The 18,193-nt window shown below is 34.0% G+C and overlaps 1 protein-coding gene across 2 annotated transcripts; it reads left to right on the top strand.

Moving 5' to 3' along the window:
* Window positions 1–1,568: 1,568 nt before the first annotated feature.
* Window positions 1,569–18,193, top strand: LOC126968993 (cysteine-rich venom protein 2-like). 2 transcript variants are annotated; one of them, XM_050814257.1, is made up of 6 exons: window positions 1,569–1,734; window positions 3,583–3,706; window positions 4,157–4,290; window positions 6,445–6,590; window positions 9,340–9,534; window positions 16,349–18,193. In XM_050814257.1, exons 2-6 carry the CDS (start codon window positions 3,616–3,618, stop codon window positions 16,575–16,577), a joined length of 795 nt encoding a protein of 264 aa, XP_050670214.1. In that variant the 5' UTR covers window positions 1,569–1,734; window positions 3,583–3,615; the 3' UTR covers window positions 16,578–18,193. The 2 variants fall into 2 exon arrangements, with proteins under 2 accessions (XP_050670214.1, XP_050670213.1); XM_050814256.1 differs by having other exon boundaries at window positions 1,570–1,759.

Genomic DNA, 18,193 nt, shown 5'->3' with positions numbered 1-18,193 from the left:
TAACAAACTTGTTCATTCTTCTGGCCAGCAGTAAATTCGCGGGTAATACTTATGCAGGAATCAAAACCCCCTCGTATATCATTACTTCTTGACCAACGAACGCAAATTACTGATTAGACAGGCGTCAACAACGTATCAATTGAAATGAACGCCGTATCATAGTCCGGTTTTAATTGAATGACTTACATCTTGAGAATTAATATGATATTATTAATAGCTATCATGCTCTACATCTGCTAATAATTGGAGTTATTAGGAGTATTTGTACCTTGAACCAAGAGAAACATGGGATACATTTTTAATTTTCTCTAAGTATAGTGTTTCTGTCATAATTAAAACTAGTTGTAGTTGTAAATGATGTTTGTAATATGATCATTTTGATAATATTATCATTTGTTTACTCGGGTAGGATAAAAGCAATATCTGAATTGATTACGTATTAAACTTGTGGTTAACTTAACCACAACTAAATCAATGTTTTCAATTTACCAGGTTTTACAACTAAGCTTAGCATAAAAGTCGGTTTAGACTTTGAAATACTCTCGGGTCCCGTCCGAGCCCTCTTCCAACTAAGCCACAACCTGAGAGTTGTATAAGAGATACCAAGATTTACGAACCATACGTCACTCGAACTTATAGGCTCAGTTGGAGCGCTAGGACGGAACCAGAGATGTCGCGGGTTCGAGTCCCGCATACTCCATAAGTTTTGGTTATAAATATAATGGATAGAACTTAAAATTAAGAGGCGTATATTTCTTTAAATTAAAAGTTATTTCTAAAGCCCAAAAGATTACTTATAAGTAAGAATATTTTGACTATATTCTTATATACCTTCAAAAAATGCGCGTACACCTTCCTTAAAGACTGGCAATGCTCCTGTAATTCCTCAAGATAATGTGGGTGGTGGTGATCACTTAACACCAGGTGACCCGTGCGCTCGTTCGTCCTCCTTTTCGATAAAAAAATATTAGTTTAAAAAACTTCATAAAATCAAAAGTATAAAATAACTTAACAGAGATTTACTTTCGTACACCTCTTATGCAAATCTTATATCTGTAATGATAATGAAATACTATTATCTGTATGTGCTACCTATTATTAGCCTGATAGGGCTTAAGTCTATACTAAACTAAAACTAAACTATGGGACCAAATGCCAAACATTCCGCATCAAACTGAAGAAGAATCACGAAAATCGGATCAAAAATCTCAGCGTAATCATAAAAAAATACCAGAAAATTTATTGAAGTTGGCATTACTATGAGGAAATCCATAATTATCCAAATGTTTTGAGTTTTCTTTAGTGTTAATTCCGCCAATATTTGTCTTTTAAACAATTCGACACGTGTTTCGCCTCTACACGAGGCAGCCTCAGGACATGATGACTCGCCAAAATCGGTCGTCTGAAATTGTTTAAAAGACAAATATTGGCGGAATTAACACTAAAGAAAACTCAAAACATTTGGAAAGAAATACCAATCTAATTGAGAACCTCTTCCTTTACGAAGTCGGTTAAAAAACACGTACTTGCGAAGCTTGGCAATGAACGGTCGATTGGCGGTCGATAACAGTGTGTTCAGCGTTCGTTTATTTTAATTCAAACATTCACATGACATGGCCGGCACCGAGACTAATGCATAAATTGTTAAATACGTTTACGCGTTGTTAAAAAATTAAAAATAAATAAAAGTTTCCGAGTAGTTATTCATAATTTGATTCGACTTGTGAATTAAAAGTAAGTGCACGTGTTAACAGCACAGGTATGTAAGCTATTAGATATCTATTTATTTAATAAATACAATACTATAGAAGGGTTAAATATTATGACTGTTCATTGTCAGTACATTAATGAAAATTTAATATACGTTCACAAAAGTCGTCAACTTTTTGCTCTTAACAGTGATTTTCATTATTATACTAGAAATAAGAGATGGCTTGTATTTTATTCTAGTAGGCTTTATAAGATATATAATAGATTTAAGGGTAAATGTATACACTTTTATAATAAAGTCCCAGCCACTGTTCAGGCATTATCGATAAACAATTTCTAATGTTTTATTAAAAAATGGCTCTGTCGTAAATCCTACTACTCGACAGCTGAATATCGAAGTGATCGGACAGTCTGCGACTAGACAGTACAATATTGCATATTTTATTAAAAAGAGTGCAAAAAAAGAATGCTGGGAGAGTTTCATGCGCCATTTCTTCTCTCTCGGACCGCCATTTGTTTCCGAAGCGGTAGTAATAACTAGTATATTAGAAATGACATCGAAAAGAATTCTAAAAGTATCAATTTTGAGATATTATATGCCTTTGTATGCCTTTTAAAATCCGTATATTATTTGAATTTTCAAATTCATTATTTTGTTAAACAGACCTTGTTTTTTTATCCCGACATTTCGTTGATTTTCCAGTAAGTGAAACGTTCATAGAAGTGAATGAGGTTTAGTAGAAGATTGAAAAGTAAAAGTGCTTTTTGCAATTAAGAAGCACCTATTGAGTTTGGGTATAATTATAATATTAAATGCGTATCTTCTTTAACTAACACGACTGTTACATATTAATATCAATAGCATACTAACTTAGTCCGCTTGAAAACGTCATCCTGCAGAGGTGACAAAAGTTCGGGCTTATATAATGCTAAATAATAAATAATAAGTAATTTAAAATAAAGTAAAACCACCCTTTTATAAATATTATTATAAATTTTAATTCATTTGAAAAAAGAGCAGCAGTAATTTTTTTTAATAAACATTAACAAGTAATAATGTATATAAGACAAAAAAAATGACATTTATTGTAAAAATAAGTATAAATAATTTATTGACGATTATCATTTCTAAAATATCTTAAAAGCACCCCTTGTTCGACTGTTGAGGAAAGCCTCAAAAATTGTATATTTATATTCTTGCTTATTTAACTTAAATTAAAAAAACTCTTTGGTGTTCGAAAATTTGTTAATATTAGACAAATCGGTAAGTAATTAAAATTTAAAACTAACATCAATTCGTGCCTTAGATAGATGAAAGTTATATAAATATTAACAAATTGAATAATGGAATAATTTTATCAAATGTATTTAAAGTGTATCGTTATTGGTCCTCGATAAATCTACAAAGTTTGAATGAAATGTGTCCGTTTAATGTGGGTCAAAATCATGCCCAGAGAAGTCAGTTTCAAACAAACATACAAGTGAAGCTAATAAAAAGGGTGTAAAAATGGTTACCTTTACACAAAAACCTAATTTAAAACACATGTCTTATTCCATAAAGTATATTTGCGTGCAAAGGTCTCTACTACTTTGCTTTATTTTTCGTATTTCGTTTTTATATAATATTCTCAATAATAATGTTCGAAAGATAAGTGAAAAACCTATCAGAATACGAAAAAATAAATTGCTTTTGTTTTAAAGGAAGGCTCCAAATAAATAAATTGTTTATTCATTGAGGAAAGTAAATAAATAACAAACCCTGATACATTCATATGCCCATGCCTTCTACCTTGTATGTAGAGTAATACTGTGAATATAGATTATGACGTCACCTTGTCGTTTCAAACTGTAACTTTAACATTTTTTTTACAGAATCTGTTTCTTTATTACACAAATATTATTATAATGTATTCGCAAAAAGGCGTGTGGCTTTTCATGTTTATATTTTATAACACACTTCTTGAATTGCAGTGTGCCAAGAAATGGGATGAAAAACGTAAGTTACTTTTAAAATATGTGATAATTTATACATTAATATAATCGATACTAATATTATTAATGTGAATATAAGTTTGTTTGTTACGCTTTTACGCCGGAGGTACAGAACCGATTTTGATGAAATTTGGTACAGCGACAGACTAGAGTTTGGGAAAGGACACAGGCTACATTTTGGAAAAATCCATGGTTCCTGCGGGATTTGTGAAAAATTCATTTCGATGAGCTATAACTATACCAATAGTAGGTTTAGTTTAATATAGCAATCTACCTCGAAATAAGATTCATATAATATGCTGGGAACGGGAGCGAAAACGGGTACCGGAACTGGAATAGGACATGAGATAATCTTCAATTCCAAACTTGCTTATTATTTTAAAAAACCTAATATACTAAAATAATATATTTTAATAATGTAATATAATATAATAAATAAGTAATTGAATTTCAGAATTATTTCCGTCCAGTAAAATACCTGAAGATGGCCTGAGTCCGCGCCGTTTAGTTGTTAGACGAAAAATAGTTCTCTATCACAACTTCTTTCGCACCAAGGTTCGACCTACAGCGTCTAACATGTTGCTAATGGTTAGTCAAACGTACACTATATTATTATACATTACCAGTGGGAGGCTCCTTTCCACAGGATGCCGGCTAGATTATGGGTACCACAACGGCGCCTATTTCTGCCGTGAAGCAGTAATGTGTAAACATTACTGTGTTTCGTTATGAAGGGCGCCGTACCTAGTTAAATTACTGTGCAAACGAGACTTAACATGACGAGCGCAATAGTAGTGCCGCTCAGAATTTTTGGGCTTTTCAAGTATCCTGAGCGGCACTGCATTGTAATGGGCAGGGCGTATCAATTACCAATTACATCAGCTGAACGCCCTGCACGTCTCATCCCGTATTTTCATTAAAAAAAAATATTAAAGCAAACGAAATCCCCTCTGTTTTTGCATTCTTGACACTCTACACGGCACAGAAGAGAAATTATAAAAAATCATTTGAAAAAATAATTACCGCCTATAATGATTGATGCCTTCTATGCAGCATTGAGCTTTTTTTTCATTTTTATTTTATGGAATAGGAGGACGAAACTATAGTGATCAACGCCGCCCACATTCTCTTGCAACACCAGAGGAATCACAGGAGCGTTGCCGGCCTTTAAGCGCTTTCATTAACGAATTGACAAGTTGATTATTAATAGAAAATACAAATTTTTATTAATATGCAATGCAATGCGTATTTTGTTTTCTGTTTTTAACAAAAATCTAAGTTTATTTTTATTTTAATATTGTAATTCGCCAAACTAACATAACAACAGACAAAAATTGTATAACCCATACTGGGTTTAAAAGTTTTTTTTTGCGCCCTGACAAAAGGGAAAGGGCTACCCTCCAGGATAACGACGGGAGGGGGATGGTGAATGCTCATGCATATCAACGCAGCCTAAGTCTGCGTTAGTTATGTGGGACACACGTAAAACCTAAATGCCAACCCACTAAACACGACCTGAGGTTGGCTTTGGCCAAGTTCCCTCTAAGCCTTCATCGAAGGCGACGTTCTCTTGGGGAGAGAGAGCCGTAAGGGGTACTCCCTATGGAGTATCCCCTGGGTTAACTTAAAAGGGGCTTAAAATTATCGGTAGGTATTCCTCAGATGATATAAATAATTAAAATCGTTAGTTGTATAACTCAGTGACCTTAAAACTGCGCTCTATGTAACTCTATAATTATTTGGTCGTGCCGTTTACAAACACAAGAGCGATTTTCCCATCTTAAAAATACAGCTTTTTGCTTCGCTACAAAATAAATTCGTGTTTGTCTTTATCCCTACTAATCAATTCAATTTTTGAGTTGATTAGTAGGGATAAGGACAAACACAATATTATAATTGTAAGTTTGTTTGTCACGCTTTTACGCCGGAGGTACTGAACGAATTTTGATGAAATTTGGTACAGCGATAGACTAGAGCTTGGGAAAGGGTATAGGTTACATTTTATCCCAGAAAAATCAGTGGTTCCCGCGGGATTTGATAAAATCTAAAATTCACGTCGATTTGCTGTAACTATACCAATAGTAGGTTAAGTTTGCCATAGCATTCTTTCTCGAAATAAGATTCATATTATATGTTGGAAACAGGAGCAATTTAGAAGTAAAGTAACAAAGAAATAAAGTCAATGTAAGATGTAGATTGCATTACAAGTAAATGACTGAAATTACATCTGCACTTAGTCAGTTACAGTTTACAGTTTTGCTTCAGTGAATTCGATTAGTTCATTATTGCGTTATGAATACATAGGGAATACTATTTTGTCGTCTACAGAAAAACTTCTATCACAGCTATTTTTCAACTAGCCTTTATTCACAAATAAAATTTGTTTAGAAAATTTTATGAACGAGGTCTCGAACCACACGACTTCTGGCGTTCTGTGCCAGTGATCTGCCAACTGAGCTAACCATTCGAGTGAAGTATCGTCATAAAATCCCGTATGCTTTGTTCAACTCTCATGCATCGATCGTAAAATTTTGTTTTCAAATTTTATTTGTGTATTAATCCTAGAAGTGAGGGTTATCACTTTAAAAACATAACAGATTGTTAAGCCTTCATTACTGATAACCTTATGATGAAATAATCCAAGAGAATCCGACGGGATAACTATAGGGACAATATACACGATTTTGATAAAATATTTGTATTTCCAACCATGTTTATATATTTTCTTTGTTTTTATGTCAGTCTTGGCACCCAATCGCCGCTCGTCAGGCACAAAATTACGCAGATCGTTGCATTTTCCTACAACATAATGACGCTCGAGAGAACACTGTGCCATATCTTGGATCCTGTGGGCAGAATCTTTTCGTTGCATCGCAGAAAACGCCATGGTAAGTACATTACATATTATGAATAAATTAAATTATTCCTTCATGCTTTAACGAAATAAAATACCTAAGGGTCTAAATAAAACCTTTTGAGGGCTCTTAAATATAATGATAATAGGAAAGTTATTATTCAGGTCGGCTGCAGAATTCCGTCACCGAACATAATGTCGAAATGCTTAATTCCATCCCGTCATGTTGACGTTTACAAACACCCGTTTTGCGAAAAAACACACAGCCACTTTTTGAATGAATTAGCGGCAGCAGTTTTCCCGAACTGATAGGACTAACGGCCGTTCCCAATATTCAGTCTATCTCTTACTTGAGATAAATCGTAACTAGCGTAGACTTTTCTGTCCCAATAAACTTATCGACGGTAACTCATCTTCTCCGTACACGCTGTCAGTCAATGGGACGACGTATAGCTTACCAGCGATAGAAGTTTGTATGCAAATTTCAATTCACGCGTCCTAATATAAGGCGATAAGAATGACTTATCTGGTATATTGAGACAGCTTCAGATTATTAACAGCTTATTACTGACAGTAAAAGGTAGTAATTTATCTCTATCTGTAGATAGTATATAGGGAACGGCTGTTAGGGACCTTCCAGATACTCCCAACCTAAAGGCTGAAAACGCATCTCTCATTATCTTTGTTGTCTCACCATTTCCCATCACTTGAGCCCGTTTGCCACGTGTTATATAAAAATAAAGTGTTTTAATGACAAAATGTCGTAACGCAGAAAGGTAAATCTGTTTAATACCTTTATACTCACCAAGACAATAATATATTTATCATTAGATTATACTGAGATCAATGGATAGATAAGAATGAATTCCTTATAATTAGCAACCACGAATGCATTGTACAAAATATTTCAAACGTAAAACTTCCATGTGTAAGGGTCTCTGTTTTTTGCTGTGTCGTAAACGAGATAATAAATTAAAGGTGGATCTTAAATATCTCAGCATTCGCAGTGTTTTTTGTTAATCTCCCTATTTCCTAGTTAATCCTTTGTACTCTGTTGTAGTTAACGTTACGACCTCAACTACTCACTTGCCGGATGGCAGAAAATTCGTGAGCATCCAATTAAGGATCTTGACTTTGTCGAGATGTTTCCTTACAATAATTGTCTCAGATTTTATAAGATGTTTTAAAACAAAATCACTCCAATTATCAAAAGTTCTCTCTTTTTTATGAAAATAAGGGATGAGACGAGCAGGACGTTCAGCTGATGGTAATTGATATGCCCAATCATGATAACCCAAAAATTCTGAGCGGCACTACAACTGCGCTTGTCACCTTGATTTGAGACATAGGATGTCAAGTCTCATTTGCCCAGTAATTTCACTAGCAGACCGAAACACAGTAATGCTTACACATTACTACTTCATGGCAGAAAAAGGCGCCGTTGTGGTACCCATAATCTAGCCAGCATCCGGTGCAAAGGAGCCTCCCATTGGTTTATATGAATTGTATTTTACCCTGCACAATGCATTGAAATATTTAATTTGTTTTAGTGTTTCCTAATCCATAATATAACATTAAAAATCGCCCCTTCCTCCTCAAATACTTGTATTGTACCGAACCTGTATTTTGCAACAAAATGCTAAATATGAAAGGAGGATAAAATTGGTACAAATAAGAATATTTCGTAGTATCTTTGGTATTAGTTAGAGAAATAGTGAAATAGATAGCGATGTGAGCTATATAGTATTTAGTGAGGGTTATCGAAAAGGGAATGTTAATGTGGATAAAATTATGCTAATTGCTAAAATTTATAAAGCGAATATCGATAAAAGAGTTGGAAAGGGTTGACTTAGAATACATTCCAGTATCGAAGTTGTACTTTTTTTATGACAGTAAAGGACGAGACGAGCAGGACGTTCAGATGATGGTAATTGATACGCCCGGCCTATTACAATGCAGTGTCGCTCAGGATTCTTGAAAAAACCAAAAATTCTGAACGTTACCAAAATTATGTCTATGGCGCCCTTCAGACCGAAATACAATAATGCTTACACATTACTGCTTCACGGCAGAAAAAGGCGCCGTTGTGGCACCCACAAACTAGCCGGCATCGTACGAGACTAGAGCTTTTCTGTACCGTGGTAAATTCCTCTGGGAGCAGGCGTAACAATAGCCATTAGAATGGTCTAGAAGCTTACAAATACCTCTTGACGTTGTTCGGTAACAAATAGGTACCTAAATACAATAACACCATTATAGCTAACAGAGATATATTATTTAAATAATTAACTTTATCATCATGTTTGTTTCCTATAACTTTTTATGTATGTACATCTAATTAAAATTCGTGAGGTAGCATGCTGTTGTATTATACTCAATAACAAGAGTGATCTTTCGCGTTATGATAATAAAAATTAAGTTGTTAATAACAATTCTGATTGTATTGGGAAATTAAATGAATTGATATAATATTGCAATGTTCAACAAGCGATTCTTTAAAGATGCTATTAAATTATGAAGGTATTTAAATTTACTGGCAGAATTAACTGGGCCCACATTTTGCGGAGTCCAACATGTGCTTACCAATATTGGGTACATTTTATTTATACAATAATTAATACGGCTGTTGGAAACCCAAGCACTGGCAATTATTTCGGTTAACCTAAGCCTAGCTTTCCGACGCGGAAATGCTGCCAGTATTCTTGGTACTTCCCCGTAATGTAAATTTTTAATTTAATGTCTTGTTTAAATGAATTTATTAAATGGTGAAATATTATTATCAGGTTTTTCGCAACAAAAACGTGGTTCTTAGAATACAAGAATTTCACATACGGTGCTCCGGTTCGCAACTTGAAGGCTGTGGGACATTACACTCAGATGGTTTGGGCTACCAGCCATAAGGTTGGTTGCGGCGTCGCTCATTGTGCCGGTGGTCCTTGGGGACACTTCTATAATTACGTGTGTCACTATTGTCCAGCGTAAGTATTGAATTAATAGCTTAATGTAAATACTAAGTACAGACTAGAGTAGTTTCTCAACCATTTCCATGTAAGATATGTACCGTAGGGTTACCTGGTGTTAAGTGCCCACATTCTGTTGCAAGACTAGACGAATCACAGGAGCGTTATCGACCCTTAAGGAAGGTGTACGCGCTTTTTTTTGAAGGTATCATTACGTATCGTCCCGGAAATACCGCATAAGGAAGCCCATTCCACAGCTTTGTGGTATGTGGAAGAAAGTTCCTTGAAAACCGCACTGTGGACGATCGCCCCACATCCAGATGCTGAGGATGATATCCTAATTTGTGGCGTGTCGAAGGTGGAATTCGGCGGTAAACAGCTCTTCGGGACTCTCCGCATGATAAATACGATAGATGACACCCAAAGCGATGTCTCTTGACTTTATTCAATTCAACGCTTGATGCATCGATGTTCGATGTTAAAAATGCTCACGATTTCGAGTAACATATGAAACGTTAATCCAAAAGGCACGTACGTTTTCTGATCTTTTAGTATACTTATAACATAAGTGCTCAAGCTTGAACTGCTGGCGATCTACCTCAAAATTGTTAGACTACGATCAATCGATTCTGAGATGCTTCAAGTATGTATGATGAAGGATTGTCGTCTAGGTAGAGTGTCACGATGACATAGATATTAGTATTGCGCACAATAATATGCATTTTTTTGTCAAGGTAAGTGTAGGTCTGCTCTAAAATGTCTATAAAAAAACTCAAAATTATTTAAAATTGCGAGTTTATTGGTTCTTACAAAATGGCTTGATGACTTTGGATGTTGAATCTGCATGACACTGCAGTGTCATGCAGATTCAACATGAAAAGTATGCTCAGGACATGCATGTCCTGAGCATACTTTTCATAAGATAGTACGTAATTACGGATTTTAGTTACCTAAAACAAAATCCATGAATAGTTCTATATCGGATTTTTTTTCGATCGACCGTGACGTTTGAGCACCCCGTGACGTTTGAGACTTAGAATTGGTTCCTAGTGCGGAACTAGGTTTTTGTGCTATTTCTTGGAAAGTAGCCTACTTACTTAAGACTCTTAGGTATAACGCGACTCATATTTGACCCGGTAATATTACTTACTCCCTTGAAACATTTTTTGTATGACGCTAGGTGTTTTGTGTTCTAGTTTTTGTTTCAAACAAAGAACAATACTGCTTTGTTTCAAGGCTGCAATACGTGAAATACCTACTTCTTTAATGAATAGTTATCAATGAAAATCTTAAAACAAAGACCTCTTATATCTTATAATAATTATTATATAATGAAATAAATTTAACAGCCTACTGTTTCGAATTGTTAGTAATACAATTCGAACATAAAAAAACGAATAATATATACTACTGATTTTCATGATGTACAACATGTGCGAAGTCCTGTAAATTGGTACGGATACATTACTGACTACTGCTGAGCTGGGTATATACACCACTAAGTAAATATATGTTTACTCTGGCCATAAGGTGTGTTACAAATATTATAGCAAATCTTTTTTATGACCTAATGTACTAAATAATACTAAATAATGTAATATTAATATAACCTAAATATATTTATTTAATTAAAATATAATAAAACAAATTCTATTCGGAATTAACAAAATCGGAATCATTTCGGCATCGAACAAAAACAGAATTACGTAAATCGGATCATAAATCTCAGATTAAGAGGTGTACATACCTAAAAAAATACTGATCGAATTGATAACCTCCTCCTTTTTGAAGTCGGTTAAAAATAAACAAGGTATTGTATAAAATTTATTAGTGAGGGAAGTATTGTTCCGGCAGTCGGGACTTTTTAACTGAAAATTTCATCCTCTATATGGATCCTTTCCTAAAATTTCAATATCAATATTTTTTGAGTTATTACTTCAAAATGGAGTACCATAATTTTTTATCATAATTTATTAGTAACAATTGCAATTTTTTATGTGTATATTCTCGAGATAATAAGAATTGAATATGCTCATCCATTCAGGACCTTAGTCAAAAAATTAACACACTATTGAACTTCTTCACTAGCCTATAAATACATATAAGTAACTTAACCATCACAATGTAGACTAAGAATTTAAATAGGTACTTATATTTATAGGAAACCTATTGAATTCTACGTTAGAATACAAATTGAAGCGTTTATCTTATGGTTTTATATATTCACAATGAGTTTCAACGATTTATGTACTATGTGTTGTGAGTTACTACCGAACAAGTTAGTACTGTGTATACGGGAATGTTGATTGCATAATCGACAAATTTTGTATTTCATATGAATCTATTCTATTCTTTTTATAGTGGCTTTCGTAGGAGTGCCACCGCAATTTAGCCAATCTCATTTGTAGGGTAGTAGAAACGAAAACAGATTTAATGACATCAGCATTTGCAAGAAAATTACAATTTACCCTATGTGAAATATTAGTATCTATTAAAAAATTCATTATGGAATAAGGGCTGAATCATATTTTATTTAATCTTTTTTGCCTTGATTCGCGATCTAAGGATAAAATAGTAAGTAGTATTAGGAGGCTCCTTTGCACAGGAAGCCGGCTAGAGTATGGGTACCACAACGGCGCCTATTTCTGCCGTGAAGCAGTAATGTGTAAACATTACTGTGTTTCATCTGAAGGGCGCCGTAGCTAGTGAAATTACTGGGCAAACGAGCGCAATTGTAGTGCCCCTCAGAATTTTTGGGTTTTTCAAGAATCCTGAGCGGCACTGCATTGTAATTGGTGGGGCGTATCAATTACCATCAGCTGAACGTCCTGCTTGTCTCGTCCCTTATTTTCATTAAAAAAACATACATAAAAGAAATGATTTTTATAAAAGAAATAACATATTAATTAAAGAAATGATTTTTGTTATGATGGTTACAGAAGTTTTCATGGTATCTCTAGTAGCACCGAGCCCAAGCCAAGCCAAGCTAAGCTGAGATTTATGCTGCGGAATAAGCCCACACTTGTCCCAACACTAAAATGTAGACGACCGATTTTATTAATCGATTATTAATTAAAGAATATTTGAATACAGATATTATATGGTAATCGCGAAACAGCCAAACCAAAGATGTAGATTTTGTAGAATCAGATCGTATCGATAGAGTGACCTATTTGTTATCAATTTGGTGCAGCTGCAAGCACTCAGATATATTTCTAATTAAATGTTTGATAAATCTGCCGATGAAACATTAACTTGAAATGTTTAATTATTTTTAACATTCTCCAAGCTTAATGGTTTAAAAGGGTGTTAACGCCAGGAACACACATAAATTTATAATGCCTACTACTCGGCTAAATCGAGTTAGTAAGTCTTTTGTGGGCCGATGTATATGCTTTTACAACAAGATCCCAGAAAATGTTCAAAACAAAAGTATTACTTTATTCAAAAGAATTGTTAAAAAACGATTGTGTGGTAAAGGATACTATAACATAAACCACATTCTTAATGATACCACAGATTGGGAATGGAGTGACCGCCCTCAGGCTTTTAAATAATAAGTTTAATTGTACAATATTACTTTGTAATCATATTTTTTCGATGAAAAAAAAAGCTCGCTGAGTTTGTTGCGCCCGTTCTTCTCAGGTCTGAGGTATTAATTTTGGAATGGTAGTTTTTGACTTTCAATAAGTGATGTCACATCCTATTTTGAATAAAACTATTTGAATTTGATAAAATACTTTTAGAAGTATTTTTACTCTTGGCTCGAGTTGATGTGGCACTTCCAATTCCCCAGATTTGGATTACTTCTAAAAAGATTCTTCAAGTCCGATAATTGCCTGTTTTGAAACATCCAAATGTTTTCATTTTTTTTAGTGTTAATTCCGCCAATATTTCTCCTAAAACAATTCAACACATGTTTCGCCAAATTCGGGCACGAGACTCATGAGTCTTGTGCTAGACAACTTAACTTACTTACTTTACTTACTAATTAACACCAAAGTAAACTCAAAACATTTGAATAGTTATGGATTTCCGCAAAGTAACGCCTACTTCAATAAATTTTGTTTTGAAATAAAATCTATATGCATCACATTAGTACTATTTATTTGCAAGAAACATTGCACTTAAGATGTTAACATAATATTATTGATAATCCAATATGTTTCGTCAATTGACATGCAAAATATGTTAAAAAATTGTCTACATACACACTACTGATATACTGCAACATGACGGATTTTACAATGCTATCATTAATATTTACAAAATTAAAATTTAATGATATTTTAATATAAGACGTAAGTAATTCAATAATCCATTTAGTACCTATGTATAATGTTAACAAATTCAATGTCATAAAAGTAAATAATTTAGGTACATATATTATAATCAAATAGACTAATTCATAATACCATTTTGTATTGAAAAAATCATTTAAACTATAGAAGCACTTATTTATTAACCACTGATGCATTCTTCTTTTAAAAACCTTGAAACGTAAACATTTAAATTCATTAGGAAATGTATTATCTATATATTTTCATAGCCATGCTGTAACAATTTCTACTAAAAGTTGCAGTTCTAAAGAATGGGATTTATGAGTCTATTTGGAAACCTTGTGTTTAAATATGACGTACTCATTATTGTAAACACAACTATTATTACTGTACAAATTAATAAGATGGTTTCTACAGATTGAGCAAAGAAAACGTGCATTATCTTGTATCCTTGCTCTTGTAAACCTTCAGGCGTTTTAAGTTTCACCTACATGCAACCTTACAATTGCACGAGAATTTGTAGATATATCTTTACGACTTACGGAGCGCGTGTTTTTCTTAATAATTGTCAGAAGTAAGGGACACTTTTAAAGGATTAAAACGCGTGTAATTGAAACTATTTTTAGATTAGATTTTTGCGTTAAAGTTAGATTTTTATTTTAGTTAACCCGACGTTTCTAGACCTTTTCAGATCTTGTTTTCAGTATGTAAATTCAATAACAATTACACGCGTTTTAATTTCGTGTGCGCTAACTTCATAACAGCGTACTACACGGTGGTCTCATGGCCTTGCTATATTGCAACGTGAGCAAACAGGAAGTTAATCATTTAAAAGTGTTTTATTTAAATGTGCAACACTCGCGTTAATCAAGGAAAATACAAGTAAGGGAGTCGAATCGACGATACCCCTGATCGAGTGGCACACATGTATGCCTTTGGCAGTGACGCAGTGGTTGCGGGTTTGATTATTGTTTATATACATATACGTTTTAAGTATATTTAAGAATAACTCTCAGCCTATACTTTTAAATCAAAAAATAACAAAATTTCGTAGATTACTTGATATAATACTAAACAATTTAAGTTGACTTGCGCACGACCAGATAAGAACCATGCATAATTATCTTCTATACTATAGTAAGCCTTACTATGAAGATTATTTGCTTATAAAGTGGCTTTGATCCAGTTCAGTTCAGCCCTGTTTCACTGTAACCATCTATTGTGATGCTCACTGCTAACATTGATTCTTTTCATTAATCTTATTATGTTTTTTACATTGAGCTGACGTATCTCAAATGGTTGAAGGATTGGACTTCCCAAAGAGATTCTAGGTTTACGCATTAAAGGACCACATTAAGAGAGAATGTGTAGCGGGGTTTCATCTGCACTACTACAGAATCTACACGCTCTGTAATCTCTAAGACTTAAGATCGAGAGGTATTTGTTTAATCTGCAATGCCCCGTTAACATCCTGGTTAATATGCGTAAGTTTTTTCTACTTAGCCCTAGTGCCTCATTCGCAGCCTTTTTGTTGAAGGCTTGGATTAGGGTTTTGGAATGGGTTAAGCCCGGAGTGTTCCTCCAGAGTTTAATGCACTCTTGTGAACATGATGTGTCAAGGGTTGATTTAACAAAACTCCTTGGGACACCACAGAAGGGTTCAGGGCCAAATTGAGTACTACACCAATTCTTGCAATTTCGTCGGCGTATTCATTGCCTTCTATCCCTGCTTGTCCTGGAACCCATCGAAGTGTTTCCACCACCCATCCAGTTTATTCCTCTCAGAGTATTCAGTATATTCCGGCAGTTGTCTACAAGCTTTGAGACTGTTCTGTTGGAGTCTATAGTGGACAGAGCCGCCTGACTATCTGTGTGCATATAAATACACTTGCCGACGTAGCCTTTATTTAGGATGGTTTCCGCACATTCAATACTATAGTAAGCCTGACTATGTAGATAATTTGCTAAACTATACTAAGCCCTATTATGTAATTTGCTATACTATAGTAAACCTTCATTATCATAGAAGCTTTACTATAATTCTTTAATTTGCTCTCAGAGAGTTCTAATATACTATCAGGTATTTTATTGTAGAATTGAGTACCAAGACCTATGAGGGAGACGGCTACCCTTCTCACAGCTAGGGAGCTAACCTATTACACGACAAGTACAGTTTATTCTTTCTTCTTGAATTGAATTTGATTGAATACTCTAGCAATTTTAAATCCAAGAAAATAAAAAAAAGCAAATCAAAACAGAATAACACAGAAAATAATAATATTGATGCGCCTCTCGTATCGTCCTGGAAACACTTCACAAGGCAGCTCATTCCACAACTTGGTTGTAAGTGGAAAAAAGTTCCCGCACAGTGGAGGAACGCCACACATCCAGATTGTGGGGATGATATCCTAATTTGTGGTGTTTCGTGCGAAGGTGGAATTCGGCGGCAGGAATTAGGTCAAATTACTCTTCGGAGCACTCCCCTTGATATATTTACCTATAACTTTTTAGTCATCACAGAGCAATTTTTAAAATGTTTTTGTTTTTCGCAGGGGCAATATCAATACGATAATACAGTATCCCTACAAGATTGGAAAGTCGTGCGAAGACTGTGAAGGCAATTGTATTTCTGGAGCGTTATGTGCTAACTCGTGTCCAGTTAAGGACTTCTTCTCGAACTGTGATGATCTTGTGAAAATAAGTAACGCTTGTCAGCAAGGAATGTGCAACGCTACCTGCTCTTGTGGCAGCAAACGGCTGCATAAAAATTATCCCTGGTAGACTTTGAGCTTGAGAAAATTCTGCTTTAGTATAGTATGATTCAAATGAGCCATCTTGCTGATTATACACGAGGCTGTGGGTTGCAGCCCGAGACGCATGCGAGGGCGTAAATCAGCCGAGTGTCTTGTGTGCAAGTTGCTTAGGAGTTTCATTCGCACTTTTTTAACACATTTTCGAGGAAAAATAAACATCGCTTGGTTATTAAAACAGTTGGTGAATGTACAATTTTCAAAACCATATTGAATTGTTGATAAAACTTGACATTTTAATAGTTATTTATGCAACTGTTGTGTAATAAGGGGTATTAAAACACGAATGTGGATTTATCTCACGAGGCGAAGCTGAGTGTGATAATAGTACCACATGAGTGTTTTAATACCTAATCATCAACAGTTGCATACAAGAATTTATCTACACCCAGAATATGAATCCTCTAAAAGATTCTGGAACAGTTAGCTTACTTACCTAATATCATTCATTACTGATTATATACAAATAAACTAAGTATTAATGAAACAATTATTTATTTTAGTGGTAATTTACATTTTGTATAGTACAATAATTAAAATTCACTCGAATACAATGTTCTTTTGCAGCGTTTAAAATGAATCGCTCATTTTTTGTAAACAAAACAATAAAAATATCGAAAAAAAAATGGCGGGGATTCGAATAACCTACTTTTTTTTTACGGCGTGCGACGTTCTGGGAGTGTGGAGCGCGCGTAAACGAAAATGTTCTTTTATTGAAATTCATACAGATACCACGCATCGAGCAATAAGAATGTGGCTGTATGTTGAAACTCTTTGCGCATGAAGGGATAAAAAAAAAACGTAGGAGTGTTGTTATGAAATTCAGTACAACATTACAACACTCTTTTGGATGATGTAATGTTTTGGTTATTAGAACATTGGGTGTTTTAATGTTGGCAATAAGCTAACTGTTTCAGAATCTTTAATAGAGGATTTAAAGCATGGGTGTAGATAAAATTATATACCACACATCAACAAATGCTATTCAAACAAAATATGAAAATTATGGGAAATGGTGTGCAAGTTTTTTTTTGCACATGCTAAATGTAAGTTCATTGATTACGTGCATTATTATTATTGATTATAATTTTAGTCATAAAATGCATATATTTTATAACAATTGATTATGAATTACAAATAATTTCTTAATTTAGAATGATTTTTCGTCTTAATTAGGGATAAATTTATTTATTCAAAAAATGTAAGTGGTTTATCACCGGCATAAAACCTCTTTGTTGCTACAAAAAAAAACTGTATCACCCGGCTAAATGAAAATGCTCTGTTTACTCTCATATAATTTGTAGCTAAGTACTAACATAACTTTGTAAGGTTAATTCTAGCACGAGTTTGTAATATTATTATGCACGTGTGTGTTATAGTGCGGTTTAAGGCCCTAAGAACAATGCAATAAGGCTCAATTTACGACAAGTGTGTTAAAAACTATTAGGAATACCTAATAGTTTTTACATAATAAGTGTACTTAATAAAGTACACTTATTATAGGTAAGTGTAATTTTATTTTATCAATTAACTAGTAATTATTATATTATTGTAATTTAAAGAAGTGTATTAAATGTTGCCATTTTA

This window comes from Leptidea sinapis, chromosome 17 (assembly GCF_905404315.1).
Source record: "Leptidea sinapis chromosome 17, ilLepSina1.1, whole genome shotgun sequence".
Lineage (NCBI taxonomy): Eukaryota > Metazoa > Arthropoda > Insecta > Lepidoptera > Pieridae > Leptidea > Leptidea sinapis.
The sequence above is the reverse complement of the archived record's forward strand: the minus strand, read 5'-3'. Positions and strand labels throughout refer to the sequence as shown.

Bases quoted from the DNA above. Each gene is read 5' to 3' on its own strand.
- LOC126968993 (XM_050814257.1), top strand. From the start codon at position 3,616: ATGTATTCGCAAAAAGGCGTGTGGCTTTTCATGTTTATATTTTATAAC. The intron at 3,707-4,156 runs GTAAGTTACTTT...ATTGAATTTCAG, and splicing joins CAAGAAATGGGATGAAAAAC to AATTATTTCCGTCCAGTAAA. The intron at 6,591-9,339 runs GTAAGTACATTA...TATTATTATCAG, and splicing joins GCATCGCAGAAAACGCCATG to GTTTTTCGCAACAAAAACGT.